This window comes from Physeter macrocephalus, unplaced genomic scaffold (assembly GCF_002837175.3).
Source record: "Physeter macrocephalus isolate SW-GA unplaced genomic scaffold, ASM283717v5 random_97, whole genome shotgun sequence".
Lineage (NCBI taxonomy): Eukaryota > Metazoa > Chordata > Mammalia > Artiodactyla > Physeteridae > Physeter > Physeter macrocephalus.
The window spans coordinates 108,657-125,000 of record NW_021145377.1 but is presented as its reverse complement, the minus strand read 5'-3'; the positions used below and the strand labels follow the sequence as shown (position 1 = coordinate 125,000).

The 16,344-nt window shown below is 50.6% G+C and overlaps 1 protein-coding gene and 1 long non-coding RNA gene across 3 annotated transcripts; one reads left to right on the top strand and one right to left on the bottom strand.

Annotated features, from left to right (window-relative positions):
- Positions 1-12: 12 nt before the first annotated feature.
- LOC114484848 (coiled-coil domain-containing protein 136-like) lies at positions 13-12,880 on the top strand. Of its 2 annotated transcripts, none has more exons than XM_055082356.1 (8): positions 13-340; positions 1,994-2,168; positions 2,631-2,858; positions 4,354-4,815; positions 5,187-5,408; positions 6,487-6,768; positions 7,436-7,729; positions 12,531-12,880. In XM_055082356.1, exons 1-8 carry the CDS (start codon positions 213-215, stop codon positions 12,639-12,641), a joined length of 1,902 nt encoding a protein of 633 aa, XP_054938331.1. In that variant the 5' UTR covers positions 13-212; the 3' UTR covers positions 12,642-12,880. The 2 variants fall into 2 exon arrangements, with proteins under 2 accessions (XP_054938331.1, XP_028339737.1); XM_028483936.2 differs by having other exon boundaries at positions 1,974-2,168.
- Positions 5,415-12,597, bottom strand: LOC114484849 (uncharacterized). Its single transcript, XR_003678214.2, has 3 exons — positions 12,509-12,597; positions 5,991-6,127; positions 5,415-5,859 (listed from the first exon to the last, which is right to left on the bottom strand). It is a non-coding gene; the product is annotated as an uncharacterized lncRNA (long non-coding RNA).
- Positions 12,881-16,344: the final 3,464 nt, after the last annotated feature.

Here is a 16,344-nt window from a genome sequence, read left to right as displayed (position 1 = left end):
TAGAGCCTGGGGGGGATTGGTCCATCCCACGTAGTCCCCACTGGGATGAAATTGGAACTGGAAAGGACAGGACCCTTTAGTCCCTGCCTGAGAGGAGAGAGTGCAGCCACAGGGGCTTCTGGGATGATGGCGGGGTCTGCCTCCCCTGCCCCAGAATGCAGAGATGCACACCCAGCTTCAGGAGATGAAGCGGCTGTACCAGACCAGCAAGGATGCGCTGGAGCGGCAAAAGCACGTGTATGATCAGCTCGAGCAGGACTTCTTGCTCTGCCAGCAGGAGCTGCAGCAGCTCAAGACCACCCATTCCATCCCGGAGGACAGGGGAAAGTGTGCTGATAAGGTAATTGTAATTAAGAGAGGTGAGATCTCCTGAGCCTTGGAGAGAGGAGGTATAGAGGCAAGAGATGAAGTCATCCAACCGAGAGGCTTGATGGACTTCCTGTCCAATCACAGATGAATGTGGAAAGGCAGAAAACAGAGGCAGAGCCCCATGCTGTTAACTTTAAAACTTTGCCTTGACCTTGACTTTGAGCCCAAGCCACAGCTTAGTAGAATCAATACCTCTGGATCCAGTCTGAACACCTGAAGATTTCACACGTGATTTCATGTGTGTAGACATTTATACCTTATTGTTAGAACTGAGTGATATCTTGTCATGCGCGGAAAAGAACATATACATAGGCCCCTATACACAACTGTGCTTGTTAGAACTGGAAAGAGAAGGTCCAGTTTTCTGAGGAAGATGGTAGGTGCTCTTGTCAAGAGGCATGGTCTGTGCCCAGAGTGCTGATTGGGTATTAGAAGGACCTAGGCTTTTTCAGGATTTATTCTGTGACTTCAGAGTAGTTAAATTCTAAACTTGAATTTTACCCTCTTTAAATTGAACAGAATACTTATCTCACTTTCTTTTAGTAAAAAAATTCTGGTAGTGATAAATAAGGCCTTCCTTCTTCACTTACCCTTTTTTCCATAGTGTGTAAAATGCAAGTCATTCTTAGTTAACCTTGTTGAGTACTTTCAGCTCCTGACCACTGACAGGAAATGGAAAAATGTTGAAGCATGATGCAAAAAAGGTACAAGAGTCCCAAAGATGGTGGAGCTGGTTGCCTTCTGCCAGAATACTCAGTAGCTCCTGCCACAGCCAACAGTAGGCTATGTCCCCAGGGAAAGGCCTTCAGAAGACATAGAACTGGGGACGTTATTTGGGCTGCCCCAATAGTCCACCTGCCTTTCTACACCCAGGCTCACTTTCCCTCCCCCCCCACCACTCCCACTCCGTTTAGAGGTCCAGGGGGTCCATAACTTGCTCGTCGCTTTCTCTCCTAGTGGAAGAAACTATGGGAAGGGAGAAGCGTGCCGGCATACAGAGCCAGCCTCTCCTCTCCTCCTACAAGAACATTGAGATTAGTTTGATATTAGAAGATTGGGGTGTTTGGAATCACGGGATGAGTTAGTCCTCTCAACCCCAATTCAGCAATAGCTCATACTTCTCGAAAGAGTCTTAAAGCTGATTGTGAAAACAAAAATGGGGAAAATTAGGGTGAAAGTAAGTCCTTATTGGTAAGGAGCATAATTAGTTATAGAAACAACTGGAGAGTAACAGGAACTAGAATTCCCTGCAGGGTGGGAAAATGGTATCTACCAGAGGAAAATGGAGGTGGGGAAATGAGAAGGGAGGGGCGCTTATAACCTCCCTCGAAAACTGCCCTCAGAGAGAACTAGTAGGCAAAATTTAGAGCACAGCCAAACTTCAGTCCTGAGCAGCCTCCTGGGGTTCTCATTCAGCATCTAGGCCTGTATGGGCGCAGTGTGGCTTGGGGTGACCAGTCTAAGGTGACTGCAGGGTGGGAGACCCTGGTGAATCACAAGAGGTAAGAGAACACGGAGTGCTCTGCTGACCGCACGGGGCAGAGAAGCGCCAGGGAGCCTGCCTCCCAGAGTAAGCACCCCTGCGCGCCCTGCCCCGTCCACAGTGTGACGCACTGCTCTTCAGACTGACAGAATTGCAGGAGAGGTACAAGGCCAGCCAGAAGGAGATGGCGCAGCTGCAAATGGAACAGTGCGAGCTCCTGGAGAGGCAGAGGAGGATGCAGGAGGAGCAGGGCCAGCTGCATGAAGAGCTGCACAGGCTCACGTTCCCGCTCCCCAGATCTGGTCTCCTCCACAAGGTAATCTCAGCCAGGGGCGGCTGCTAGCTGTGAGGAGCTGCCCAGATGTGACTACTTGGGAGAAGTAAAAGGGTGGGGATGGAACTTTTTCTCTTCTTAACCAACCACTCCTTACTTTCTCACCAACCTCCTCAAACAAAACTGTTCAATATAGCTGATTAGGGCTCTAAATCTTAAAATACATCCTATACTCTGGAATCTGTCCAGCATTTTATATTTAGATATTCAGTCCGTCTGGAGAAAATGTCCTTGAAAGCACTTTGCAAACTGCAAAATGCATCCAAACATATGAGGTCATTACTACTCAACTAGCAGGTCTCCAAAGAGAGACTCCCCTCCTGTCCCAGATGGGCTGTGCAGAGCCAGCCCTCCTAAGGGAAGGGTCCCGAGCAGGAAGGAGGCAGAGGTCTTGCAGTGTAACCACCACAGTTCTAGCCCCCTTCCTTCCACTCTGCCTCACAGAGTCAGGAGCTCCTTGCAAAGTTACAAGACCTGTGTGAACTACAGATGCTCTGCCAAGGCATGCAGGAGGAGCAGAAAAAACTGATACAGGATCAAGAAAGTGTATTAAAAGAACAATTAGAACTGCACGGAGTGCTGCAACGTTTCAAGGAGTCTGATTTCCGGGAAGTGTTGGAGAATCCGAAGGATTCCAAATGGCCTAAGTCCTCAAAATGTGGTCATAACAAGGTAACTATAGCAAGAGGCAGGGAGATAGTTCTGGGGGCAACAGCATTGTAGGGAAAGGGGGCTCCACAGAGGGGTCAGAGTTCCGAAGCCCTGTTTTGCCAGGCGCAAGGATGAAGCTAAAGCTCCACCCTCTCAGCCACTCAGGGGCTCATTAAGATGTGGCTTTAGGTACGGCCTTAGCTGCTCCCTCCGATGGATGCCCAGTTGAAGCACTGTGAACACTTAGAAACCAGATGACCTGGAAGTTTGTGATCTCCTGATAATTTGACTCAATCTCTTCAACATCTCATTTTCCAGACGTATTTGGAAGTAGATCAACTTAGTGTTTGTTTGGATTCCTTAGGACTGACTCTAAACATGCCATCCTTTCCTCATGAACTCGTTGGTAATTGAGAAGTAAGCTTTCCAGTGACCAAAATCTGTAACCTTTTGGCGTTCTACATGAGGCACATCTGAGGCCATTTATTTCCAAGGGAAGAATTCCCAGCATGTGGGGTTCTTGGTACTGACCTCACTGTCTTCATTGGAACTTTGTGGCAATAACACCCAGGTCAGAGGTGTTAGACTAGAGAATCCATGGGTCTCAAGCACCAGCAAGTGGTCATGCCTCTGAGGTCACACTGAAGGAGATTTCTAGACAAGTCTGTTCAGGGTTGGGAGATGTATTTGGTCTGAGGCCTCAGTGGGGGCAAGGAAGAGCAGGTAGACAGTTTCAATTTATTGAAATTGAAATTTATTCAATTTCAATCTATTTGTTCAGATATTAGCCTAGACAGGCAGATAGATGTAGGGAATAGTGGAAGTCCAAACTGAGATTTGGTCAGATTCCAGGGGTGTCAGATTTCAGCCTGGATAGCAGATACCAGGAACCAGGTATAAAATATTCCCTTAACCAATCAGATCTCATCCTGGGCATCAGCTGCCAAGAAGCCAGGCCCCGAGGGCCTGGGAAACATGCCCAGGGGCCAGATACAGAATTGAGGCAGGAGGAGTCCCTCACTATGACAGGGACTTGTGGTGAGACCTTGATTCCAAGTCTGCATCTTCTGAGGAAGAAGTTCTTCATATGCTCATATTGAAGGCCAGTGCTGATTTTAGAATTGGGGGTGGCGGAGGGGACTGAGCCCCAGAGGTCAGGATAATGGATACACCTAACTGAGAAGAGGGGAGGGGAGGGGAGGGAGCCCGAGTGACCTTGAGATCCACTCGGTGCTGCTCCAGGGAGAGAGGAAGTTACCAGAGCATGGAAACCAGCAGAAATGGGAGGCCAGAAATCGTGGACTATCTGTCCCAGGGAGATTTTCTCCAGTGAGCAAGAAATTGACACATGCCAGTTACCTGTAGGCAAAGTGAAAGATCTAGGCTGTGGTGAGACGGGAGGGTAGGTGTGCAGTGCTCTGACCTGTGCTCTCAGACATCTGCACCAGGAGGGGTGCAGCTAGAAGGACCGCAGTGTCTAGAGTAACAGTGATGTTTCCCCACCCACTCCTGGCAGTCCAAGATGATCATCGCCCAGATGCAGGCTCTGCAGGAGCTGTACGGGGCCGGTCAGACTGAGCAGCAGCTGCTGCAGCGGGAGCAGGAGCGGCTTCTAGAGGAGCGGAAGAGGCTGCGGGCCGACTTGCAGCTCTGCCTGGAAGAGATGCAGATGCTCCAAGTCCAGTCCCCTTCTGTAAAAATGAGCCTTGAGTCCTACAAGAAAAGTTTGGGGAGCACGACCACCAGCAACGAGAACTGTCGCAGAAGTTGTAACGTCGATGACAACGGGAGCTATCACAAGAGTTACAACAGCAGCCAGGCCAGCGAAGAGAGCCCCCTCAAGAGCTGTGACAGTAGCACTGGTACCAGGGAGTCCTATGGGAGGAGTTACGGCACCAGCAGTAGCTCTGACGCTTGTCACAAGAGTTACGTCAGCAGCAGCATGGACGACGAACTTGCCGACCCAGAAGACATGGAGGTAAAAGTAACCGGATGTCAGGTCAGATAGGGGAAGAAGGTTCTTGTCTTATTAAGAGAGAAGTCACGGGGAAGGGCACAAGAGGTGAAGTGGGCAGCGGGCTCAGAGCTGAGCAGGGTAACTTACAGGAAATAAATGAGGTGCTCTGCCCGCCTCATACGGAGATGTTCCATCTGGATGGAGGTCTAAGATTCAGGACTTTTCATCAACACAGTCCTGGTGCTCTTTATGGGAAGAAATACAGGATTCCCCCTGGGCGGCTTCAGATCCTTGCGGCCATTGTTTTGTACCCAAGAAAGGGCCTAGCGAAGAGAGTGGGCGGAGGGCAGGGGCTCCTCGGGGTGCCGTCATCACTCCCCTGCCCTCCACAGCGCTTTGAGGACACGGTTGCCAAGGTGTTGATCAAGCAGCAGGGAGTGCAGGCCATGTACCAGCTCAGCCAGGAGGAGCACGACCTGCTGCAGCAGCAGATGAGAAACCTGCTAGACAAGCAGAAAGGGCTGAAGGAAGAGCTGGATGCCTGCAAGAAGGAATTCAAGGAGTACGTGGAATGCCTGGAGAAGACCGTTGCCTCCCAAAATGAGGAGCACGAGGTAACTGCTTTCAGGGAGGCAGGGTTTCAGGTAGGAGTCCCTAGAGCCAGAGGAGGTCGGAGCCCTTTCAGAGAGGCTGAGGAGAGAGACAGGAGCTCATTGCCAGCTCTGTACAGTTGCCCTCCTCCTGGTCAGAGGGACAGAGCAGGGGCTGAACCCCAAGAGGCTGGGCAGCGTGTTGTGCCACTGATGGACATTTCTCAGACGCCCACTATGCTGGGATTTACTGATCATCAAGACTCCTTGAATGATTTTTCCCCCCTTTGCCACTTCTGTTCTCTTTTGTCCTAGAGCACTTCTGTAGAGTTGTATTTTTTTTACCTCCAATTTTCTTTAGTTTGTGTGTATTCCACCTTGTCTCTTCTCTTCAACTAGATTGTAAGCACCTCAAGGACAGGGCTGTGTCTTCTTCTGGATCTCTCATAATGCCAAGCAGGGTGTTCTGCATCCACTAGGAATGGGACAGAGGGCATTGTCTCTGATGAAGAGTAGTCCTCTGTCCAGTGGGGGTCACTGTACACATGGGAGAGGCTCAGAGAGCAAGAAACACGTGGGCCTAGGTTGCTTAGTATTGGTACCTACCCAGGGAGGCCGTGATGTGCTGCCAGAAGCCAGGAAAGACAAAACCAGGGAGTAGGGAGCAGGGTTGGCACTTGCCTCTGTTTCCAGAGTGAGGTGCAGGAGCCCAGGTCCAGTCTCAGGAGTATACAACACAGTTCCTATAGTAATGATTGTTCCTATTAGAGAAATAGCTTGGGCAAAGTAGGAGTTCCCATCAAAAACAACTATGTAATAAAGCCCCACGGTTCAGAAGGGGTTAGCCCTTTTGTCATTCCCCTGACAGTTCACAGTAAAAACATAATTTTAGTCATCCTTTTTTGATCACGTTAGATGTAAATCATCAAGTGCCTCAAGTTAGGGAGAACCTCTAAAACTGCTTTAGAGGCTCATTTTCAACGGTGTAATGTTTTCTGTATTATCTACGTCCCCCTGGGCTTTAGCAGGGAAATTTCTGAAGCAGGGGCCAGGCTGATCACGTAGGCCTAGCTGTGGATAACTGGGCCTCCACTACCAACAGATCAAAGAACTGCAGGCCAAGCTGCGGGAGCTGCAGCTACAGTACCAGGCTAGCGTGGATGAGCAGGGGCGGCTCCTGGCTGTGCAGGAGCAGTTGGAGGGGCAGCTGCAGTGCTGCCAGGAAGAGCTTCACCAGCTCAAAGAGAAGAGGTCCTCTGTTACCAAAGAAACCAAGGGAACGAATGGCAATAAGAACATGAACAAGAATGCCAATGGGGTTAAAAGTAAAAAGGTGGCCAAGCCAAGCCTGGAGAGTTCTGAGGTCAGCTTTGAGACCAGAAAGGTGAGTAGTAACCTTGGTAGCCAGATAAGCAGAAAGTTAAAGGGGATCCTAGGAAGGAAAATCACCTTCACCACCATTCCGACCAGATAAGGTATTTGTAGAGAAGCTTCTGGGATCTCTAATGTGTCCAGAGTAGTTCTATCTTAATAGCAATTTGGTACTCCCTTTTCCTGTGAGGTCAAGGGGAGAGTGGAATACAGACCACTCAGATCTAGAGCCTCTAGACTGGATGACTGTTTCAGTTAGACCAGTGCAATTTTCTGGGGCCCCTGTTGTTCTTCTTGGGTCACATGCCCAAGAGAAGGACCAAATGGATGGAAAGAGAGGGATTTACTCAAAGCAGCTGTGTACATATAGGTGGAAGAGGACTGGATAAAATGGGGGGTCACCAGGCAGGGGTAGGAAGCAGCAGCTGAGGTGCAGAATCTTTAGCTCTGGGAACGGTTGGAAATGGCTAATGGCCAGATAGATGTGGTGCGGGTCCAGAGAGGCTGGGTGTGGCTACCCTCTACACTGTGCGCGGGACATCAGTTCAGTCCCAGGACACAGTGCTGTCTGTGCACTGTGTGAAGCAGCGTGTTTTCTTGAGGTAGTTAAGCATCGTCATGAGGGTGGGCATCTTCCCGGGTAACAGCATCCCCCATCCTGCACTGCCTCCGCCCCACAGAGTCTGGAGGTGGTGCTGTACTACAAGGCCAGCCACATGGCCTTGGACGATCAAAGGAAAGAGGAAATAGAAGAGGAAACGAAGGAGGCAATTGAGGACGAAACAAAGGAGTCCTGGGATGAACTAGTTTCTGAGCCATCAGGTCCTAGAGAGGTTAAATTCAAAGAAGATCAGGAGGAGAGATATGAAGAGTTCCACAGCCAGGAGGGTAAGGAAGAAGAAGACGACCAAGAGGAGGAGGCAGATGAAGCTTCAGAGGAAAGCAAACCCCTCAAGCTTTCTGAGAGCAAAAAGGTAACCACAGCCAAAGGCAGGATCATGCGGGAAATGGGCTCTTGGGCGCAGGTGCCCAGCGTTCGGTTGTGACCGAGCCCTTGGATGGACTTCCACAGGAGTAGAGGCCAGCAAGCTCTGAGGCATCGCACTGGGGAAAGTGGAGGTGGAGGTGGGATTGGAGAGAGCAGTCTCTGCGGGAAAGGCTGTGGAACTGTCTCACAGAGAGCACCTTCTCTGGGAACCGGGGCGTGCTGGTTGGAGTCCTGCCTCCTTTCATTTATGTGGTAATAACCCTCTACTCACTTCAGGAGGGTTCTTCACCCTCCCCTAGCACCGCACCACGCATTTCTGTCAGCCTGGGCAAGTCACCCAGTCCTGCTTTCCCGAGGTGCCCTATTAGGGCTGACCTCTGTTGCCGTGAGAGGTGTGGAGAGGCTGCTGTCGCCTGCCGGGCTCTATGTAATATTACAGGGCATGAGAGTGGGGGCCAGGGCCGATCGGAAGTGATAGAATGTTTCCGTCTATACAGCAGGGCCGTTGGCCAGTCTTGGGAGACCAGCCAGAGAGAGCCCTGACCCCTTAGTTACCGGATCTGGAGAGGTCGGGTGGGAGTATCCTGGGTAACGTACCAACTGTACAAAAATATTTCTGTATTTTAACAACTGGTACATCTATACAGGAACATACTAGCTGAATCTCTGCCCTGGTTGAAGTTAACTGGGGGCTCTGATTTCCGAAGGGTTTGAGTAGTACCTGAGTAAGTCCTCAGTTTGCAGTACAGGTTCTTTCTGTCCTTTTAAACACAGGGGAAGAAAATAAGTCTCTTGTGGTGGGATGTCCCAGTCAGCTCGAAGGTTATCTGGAATTTTCAGCAGTTCAGTCTGCGGCACTGGCTAAGGACCCAGTTACAGTTCTCTGTCAACCTCATGGCAGAGGACCATTGTTTAGGACGTGAAAAGTAGGAATAACCACAGCCCCTTCCCCAGTGTTCTATTTCTTTGAATTCTTCATACCCTGCCACATGCTGGTTCAGAGCCTCATAGATTTCCTTGCCTCATGTGCCAGCTTTCTAAACACGAAACTGGATTTTTCTGCATCACAGTCAAGTACATTCCTTGTGTCTGCGTATGGAGGTGTCCCTTTGCCTCAGTGGGTCCTGCATCTTTTACAGGCAGCTCTGCTGGCATATGTGTTACCGCCTGCAAATTCATTTTCTCTCTGGAAGATGGTTGCAGTCAGAACTAGCCCTTCTCCATTGTTAGCTTGTTTTAGTGCGTTTTGTCTCACAACGACAGCATCAGACTCCTAAGGGATGTCCCAGAACACTGAGACTTGGTGGAAAACAGCCAGAACATGCGGCTAACAAAGGGACAGGTGGCCCGGCAGGAGGCTACCCTTCCTAGAGTGACCCAGGCAAAGTAGACATCCTGCTCATCTGGAAAGCCCAGCTTTACTCTCTGGAGCTTCACTTTTCCACAGTTACTGACCTACAAGAAAGGTCTAGGTGCAGATAACCCTTGCTTGACAAGATACAGGAGGGATATGACAAGCCAAAAATGTGGCCCCGAGTTGGACCTACGGCGCTGCTTAACCCGTGCAGTTTTGCATCTCCTGTAGGCAACCCATGGGAAGAACCAGGCCTGAGTAGCGGAGAAGAAATACCGCTGCTCTCGCTTACCTGTTGTTTAACCTCTTGATCTCTTTCTCTTTTCCCTTTGTTTTATCATCTTCATTATCTGTTGGATTCATGTGTTTATGTCTTTTTATACCATCTCTCATCTCTGGTCTCTCCTCGTGCCTCTTTCTCATTTGATATGTTGCAGCCATCCCCTGCCCCCGATCCCCCCATCTTCTCCTTGCCTCTCGTAGGCCTGGTGGTCATATCGGCTTTGCTCTGGTGCTGGTGGGCTGAGACGTCGTCCTAACGCAGGTACTGGTATTGCGTCCCCTCCTTCTGAGGGATAGAGGGAGGGTGCAGGTTGCCCTGGCCTCTCCTCTTTCCCTTTTCTTGGAGCCGCTTGCTTCTTGCTTTTGTCATTTTACAACAGGTGATAGTCAGGTCTGAGTTTTAGCCCTGGCTTTTCCTTGGGCTACTGCAAAGCCCATAACATCTCGGAGAATGTCTTCCTAACTTGTGCGGACTTGGAATGCTCGCCATTGACATAGTTTGCGTTTCTGTACTCTGGCTGGGAAAAATTTGAATGACCCCAGCACTGTGGCTACTTTCAAAGCTCCCTCGACTACTTTCTGATGAGCTGATGTCTGACTGCAAGGCTGGCCTGGCTGCTCTTTGTCGTTGTTTAGCCCCAGAGCCAAGCTCTCACTACGGTCACTACCCAGGATGGCAAAATAAGGAATCATTGCCTCCCCACTTGGGTGAGAGAAGAGGTCTGGAGAGCTGTGATCCCCAAAGGTCATTTGTATGAGGACAACCTCGATTCGTCCTTCAGCCTTGGCATCAAACTCTTATCATATTATATACTTTCTACTGAGAAGTTCTCTGGTTTGGGGAGTCTAGTCTCCAAAAAATCAGAACAAGAATGCCACATCCCTTTTGGGGGTCAGATTCTATTGTAATTGGCTTCCCAAGCTAGGCTTTCTGGAGAGAATGTGGTATTGGTGAAAAGTTTCCACTAACCAGAAATGCAGTGTTTTCAGGGAACCAAACTGATATATTCTGGGCACCAGTCCGTGTAATCTGATCTGTCAGCAGGACACCAAATTTAGGAGGTAGAATGTAGTCTTATGGCCCAAGGTAGAGCCCTTCCAGAACCCATAAACTATTCCCTCTCGGCCTGTTTTGGCTCCGTTCCCACGCTCCCCCTGCCCCTCCCCCTCCCCCACCCTCTCTTCTAACATCCCTGTAAATGGAGTGTAGCTGGCTCACTGCATAGGTTCAGAGTGACCGCTGGAGCATTTGTGGGTAGCATTTATCACTATTTCCTTTTCTGTCCTGCCTTTTTTCCTCCTCATTTTTTTTTTTTCCTCTTCAACCCTTCTCCTTTCTTCTTTTAGACATTCCAGTTACTCACCACGTCAGTCTTTAACCCCTTTGGTGAGAGGGGTCTCTCCCTGTACCTGTTCCTCCCTGTACACTCCCAGATTTCTGGGTCCGTATGGGATGAGACCCAAAGCATTCAGCCATAACCTTTCACCAACTCAAACCCAGCCAGGCCTGACCAGGGTGAGAGGAAGGAACTCCTGGGTAAGCGTCCTCTTGGAGGAGCCTGTTATACCCAGAGCCTGGCTACGGCCCAGCATGCAGCTCCCATCCAGAAACTGAGGCAGCAGAGTAGAGTAGAAAGTGTGGCTGACAAGCGGGCAGACAACTTGGGTGAGTCTGTCTCTGTTTCTTAGAGCTTAGTCCTAGTGGGCAAAATGCATAACCTGAACATTAGTTTCTTCAAATGTAAGGAAAGGATGATAAATCCTCTGGCTTCCTCATGTGAGGAACAGATGAGTTCATTTATATGAAGGTACTTTATAAATGATAAAACACCACATAAATAATAAAAAGATCATACTCTTACATAATGCATACTATATGCCAGGCACTGTTTAATCATCTTTTAAGTATTAACTCATTTAATTCTCACAATAACCCATTGAGGTAGCTATCATTTTACGTGTGATAAAACTAAGGCATAGAGGGGTTATGTAATACAGCCAGTAAATTGTGAATCAGTTCTAAGGACTTAATATTAGCATCAGATAAAATTCCAATCCTGTTTCCCCCTATCATCTCTCTTCATTGGTTGCTCCCAAGTAAGTAGGAAGACACCATACGGCAGCCTCTTCGTGCAGCCTCAGATCACGTTAGCTCTCTGATAACTAATATCACATCGCTAACTTATTTCATGTATTGTTTATAAAAGCCCTTTGCACATTGCATGTGCTAAGCGTTCTCTCCCCGTTCTCTGCCTGCGGTTGATTTTTTGGATCCAAGGCAGAATTTTCCATTCATCTCTGTTAGATCTAGTCCATTGTCCACTGTTCTCACCTATGAAGCTTTGTGTTTATTTTTAATCTTGCCCCTGTGGTTTCAAAGTACTCACTTTTGCGTCCAGCTTCACCTCATCCTCAGGGGTGACCAGCTACCTTCTTACCTTCACCCAAGTTACAGGTGAGGGCGAGCCTCTAGAGTGTCCCTCTCCAGGCCCTCATCCAGCTCATCAGTCACGTACAAATGGTTGTACAGCAGGCTGCCATCAGCCTGCTCTTTACTTCTGTTTTCTCCAAGGAGGTGTTTTAATGACCCTGGTGTTTGCCTCCCTGGGCCAGTGACCAACTTCCTTCAGTCTCCTTCAAGGACATCATTCTCCACAAACGGTCTGGGCTGCCTCAGGACCTCATGTTTGCTGTACTCTGGTGCACTTTCTTCGCTCCCCCCCACCCCGAGTCTTATCATCCTCTTGAGTTCACTTTTCCTCCGTCAAGCATTTAATGATGCTGCTGCATTTCCCAAGGGCCCAAATTTACCCTCTTTTTCTTGCCATGGCATCTGATCCTTTGCTGCAACCATTTGGATTCTCTGAAATCTGCTTCTGAGCTTGCTCCTACACGCAGGAGCTGGTTCTTCTCACCCCACGGGGCATGAATACGGGCAGCCAGCTCCGGGCACCCACGTAGTGTTGTTCCAGATACCTAGTGGTGCCAGGACTAAGCCCACATCGTCTGCAGCGGTTACCCAGGAGATAAGAGAGACTGGACCATTATGATGTTCCTGAGGTATCTCTCCAGCACCAGTAGGCAGGGGATCTCTAGCTTAGGGAGGAGTTCAGAAGGCTAGGCACTCACCATTTGTCTTTGGTCCCCACAGAACATGTTTGGGATGTGGAAGCCTATGGTGTTCTTGGCTCTTGCAGCTGTGGCTCTGTATGTGTTACCCAACATGCGACCGCAGGAGACAGAGTTCCGCCTCATGGAGTGACGGCAGGCCTGGGCCAGCCGAGGGGGCAGATCCACAGTGGCCACTACCCTCAGCTTTGGGCAGGACACACTGTGCCAGAGCCCCCGCCCCACCTATGTGTTCCACGTGTCCCCATCTGCTTAGCCTCAGCCACTCAGGCCGGAATGGCTTGTTGTGGGGAACTGCTGGCTCCCATCTCCTGCCTCGTGTAAGAACCTGGGTTCCTTGTAATTAAATATCAGCTGAATCACATGAGACTTTGTGGCTTTTTATTTGTTAACTACCTCACAGCACAACCAGAACAGAGCAGTTCCCCTTTAACCAGGTGCTCACTTAAGGCTCTGGCTCCTGCGTACGATTTCTCACCCTACAAATGACCTCAGAAATGAGGCTGAGGAAAAAAAAAAAGAAAGAAAGAAAGAAATGATGCTGGCTCCTTGTGCTGCCAGCCGAATCGCAGCTGGATTGGTCTGTATCTACTAACCCTAATCTCAAGGAACTTATCTAAGCACAGAGAAATGGAGTGATCTGGGTACTTGTGTGACGGGGGGCCAAATGACCTGCCCTTGGGTCTCGTGCCCACGTCTGTCTACTGTGAGAAGGGTGCCCTGAGAAGATCTGCGTGTGGGCCTTCGTGGCTTCGTTCTTACGACTTCTCGAGGGATTTGCTCTCGGCGGTGACTTAATAATCACTCAGGGTCCCGGCGGTAAACTGAAGGGAGTTCCCTGGTGGCCAGGGGGTTGGCATTCCGGGCTCTCACTGCCGTGGCCCGGGTTCAGTCCCTGGTTGGGGAGCTGAGATCCCACAAGCTGCACAGTGCAGCCGACGAGAAAGGCTTGAACCTAAGAGTTGTTAATGAACAGACTACGTACAGAGGGCAGAGTTAGGAGAACCAGCGAGGAATAGTGAGGTCCCCAGGCACCGGCAACAGGGGGAACTGGCTACCGGCGCAGGCCTGAAGGGGAAAAGGGAGGAAGCAAGAGCTGGGGGCCTGGCACGGGGCCCCAGACACACGTGGCGGCCATAGGGGGGTGTGGCCCTTATCAGAGCCATGAGGAAGTGGGAAGTTGGTGTGCTCCCCCCACCCTCTCTTGCTACTCTCCAGTTCCCTGTTGGTGTGTCTCACTGGCTGACCCCAGCTGGGAGCCACAGAGCAGAGATGCCCGGGTGACAGTCTTTCAGGGTCGGCCTCCTGGAGTTCAGAGCCGGGCAGAGGATTGAGAATGGATCTAAGTGGGAATAAGCAGAACGAGGAGGATAATTTATGAGTGTTCCCGTTGGCCTTCATTCCCGCGGGACCTTTTGTGATTGGTCGCTCTCATCGTGAATGTTTCCATCTGAAAGCCCCCAAGTATATTCATAAGCCATAGTGGGCAGAATGTCCCCCGTGACTGCTGGTTTCCTGGGACCCTCTCTCTGCCTCCTTTCTACCTGATACCAAAGGAATTTGTTTCATTCACCCAGATATACAAAGCAACACATACCTACAGAGTGCGTACTGCGGTGGGCACTGCTGAGCACTAAATGAATTCATTTCTTCCCCAGTGTTTTCCTAGTGGGAGCAAGGACAGTTAGAGTTAGGAGGTTTTTAAATTGTGTGCAGCCCAGAGGAGTGACAAGGCTGACTGGGCGTCCTCCTAGCAGACCTGGGGCCAGGGCTGAAATAGTGACCTGCCCTCATCGCAGGGCTGTACCTAGGCGGATCGAGGGCAGTGCCGTGGGTCCCTTTTGCTCCCTCTAAATGACTCCTCTTTAAAGATAGGGCTCACTTAGGGTGGCCTAGCTCCTTGCTGCTCAAGTTGTGGGCCACGGACCTGCAGCATGAGCATCGTTAGCTTGTTAGGAAGGCAGAATCTCGGGCCCCAGCTCAGGACCACTGACACGGAATCTACATTTTAACAAGATCCCCAGTTGATTAGTACGCACGATAAAATTTGAGAAGCGCTGCCCTTCACCATATTAGACTGTGTATTCTCAGTTGTAACCTAATTGAAATTCCTTCACAATCCACCTGCTACCACTGTCCCCTTGCTGTTGAGTGTAGTGAGACCCTGCTTTTTACCAACTCTACTCCGGCCACCGGTTGGCTGGAGAACATGTGTGGCGGAGAGGACTGGAAGATTACCCACCGCTGAGCATCACTGTTTTAACTTCGTATTTGAAGCCAAGGTGGAGGTCATGGTCTGGTAGGCACTCGGCCCCCAGTCAGGACTTCATCTGGTCCTTCTCGGGCCCAAACCCAGAGCTGGCAATGACAGGGAAGTGGTCCTTTTCTTCAGCCTTTTTGTTTAGAATACAGAGCTCTTCCCTTTAGGTCACTTGCCCGTGTCAGCTCATCTTGGCATCCTCTTCACTGATCTGGGCTCTGTGCTTTCTGGTCTTGTAGATACACTGTTCAGAGTTTACAGGTGTGCCTGTGTGGAATGTGAAACAGTCCCTGGAGTTAGCTTTGAGTCCACAGGGGTGTCTCTTGGAAGCCACAGGCAGGCATGCACCCAGGCCCAGGTACAGATAGAACCAAGGACTCAAAACACCTCCAGTGGCCTCCATCTCCCCCCTCTCCTGCCCTCTGCATAACTGCTTCCTTTCTGCTCTCTCCCTGCACCACGGACCCCTCTGCTTTCCCTTTCCAGGCTACGTGGTAGAGCACACCACCTGCCACCCCTGTCAAGGACCAGCTGCTCTTGGGGGGCATGGTGGGTAGCTCTAAAGATCAGAAGTACTCTGGTTCTGATTCTGGCAGGTGGAGTGTTAGGATGCAAGGAAGAGAAGAGGGGAGCAGCGGGAGATGCCGGCAGTGGATTCTACAGGGGACAGAGGCAGCTGTGAGGAAGGCCTAGCTCACCAGAACCCATGTGGTCCCCAGAATACCAGCAGAGGAAGCAAACTGGTTTTTTCTGATCACCTATTAGCTGCCCAACACTATGCTAATCACTCTACATGTTATCTCCTTTCATCTTCACGCATAAAAAAATCCCTATGAGAGTACTATTAACTCCATTTTGCGGGCGAAAAACCTGAGGCCCCAAAGAGTTCCATTACCTGACCAAGGCTACAGAACCAGAGGTGAAGAGGCTGCATTTCAGCCTATGGATCTTCCCACCCTACTACACTGGCCCTGCCACACCTGGGCCAGGGCCACAGTCAGTATCACGGATTGAACAAAGTGCCTGCTGTGAGCCTGGCCAGCCTGGTGCCATCACAGGTGGCTATGGAAATGTCCCTGGTTCCAGAAAAACAGGATTTTCAAACATGGCCCATTGGACACGCTCGCTCAGATTCTGCTCCGCTCAAGTTAAATATGGCCAATGTTGGCTGACCAGCAGTGCCCCTTGATGGGAGAGGCAGGGCCAGGTGAAAGGCCAGGCAACCTGGTCTCCTGAGACAGGTCAGCGGGTGGTGAGTCAGGGGGCTATATACAGCCTGTGGCCACCGCCAGCAGTGCCACAAAAACTCAGCTGATGAAACCCCCTGTAAGCCCCTCTCTGAGGCCCTGCCAGGCTCTGAGAGGAGCACATCAGCCCTCCTCAGGGAGGGGCCCTCACTTGGCAGGTCCCTGGACCAGCATTGTGCACGGTCCGTTCCAGCTCTCATGGCGAGGCCTGGGGCCTAGGCTCATGGGCTATATTGAGGGCTGAGTCACCAGCCTGTGCCTGGGCAGGCTGACTGTGACTGGCTGGCTGGGGCCTGAGTCAGGCCCTGATTTATCCTGGAGAGTAACGG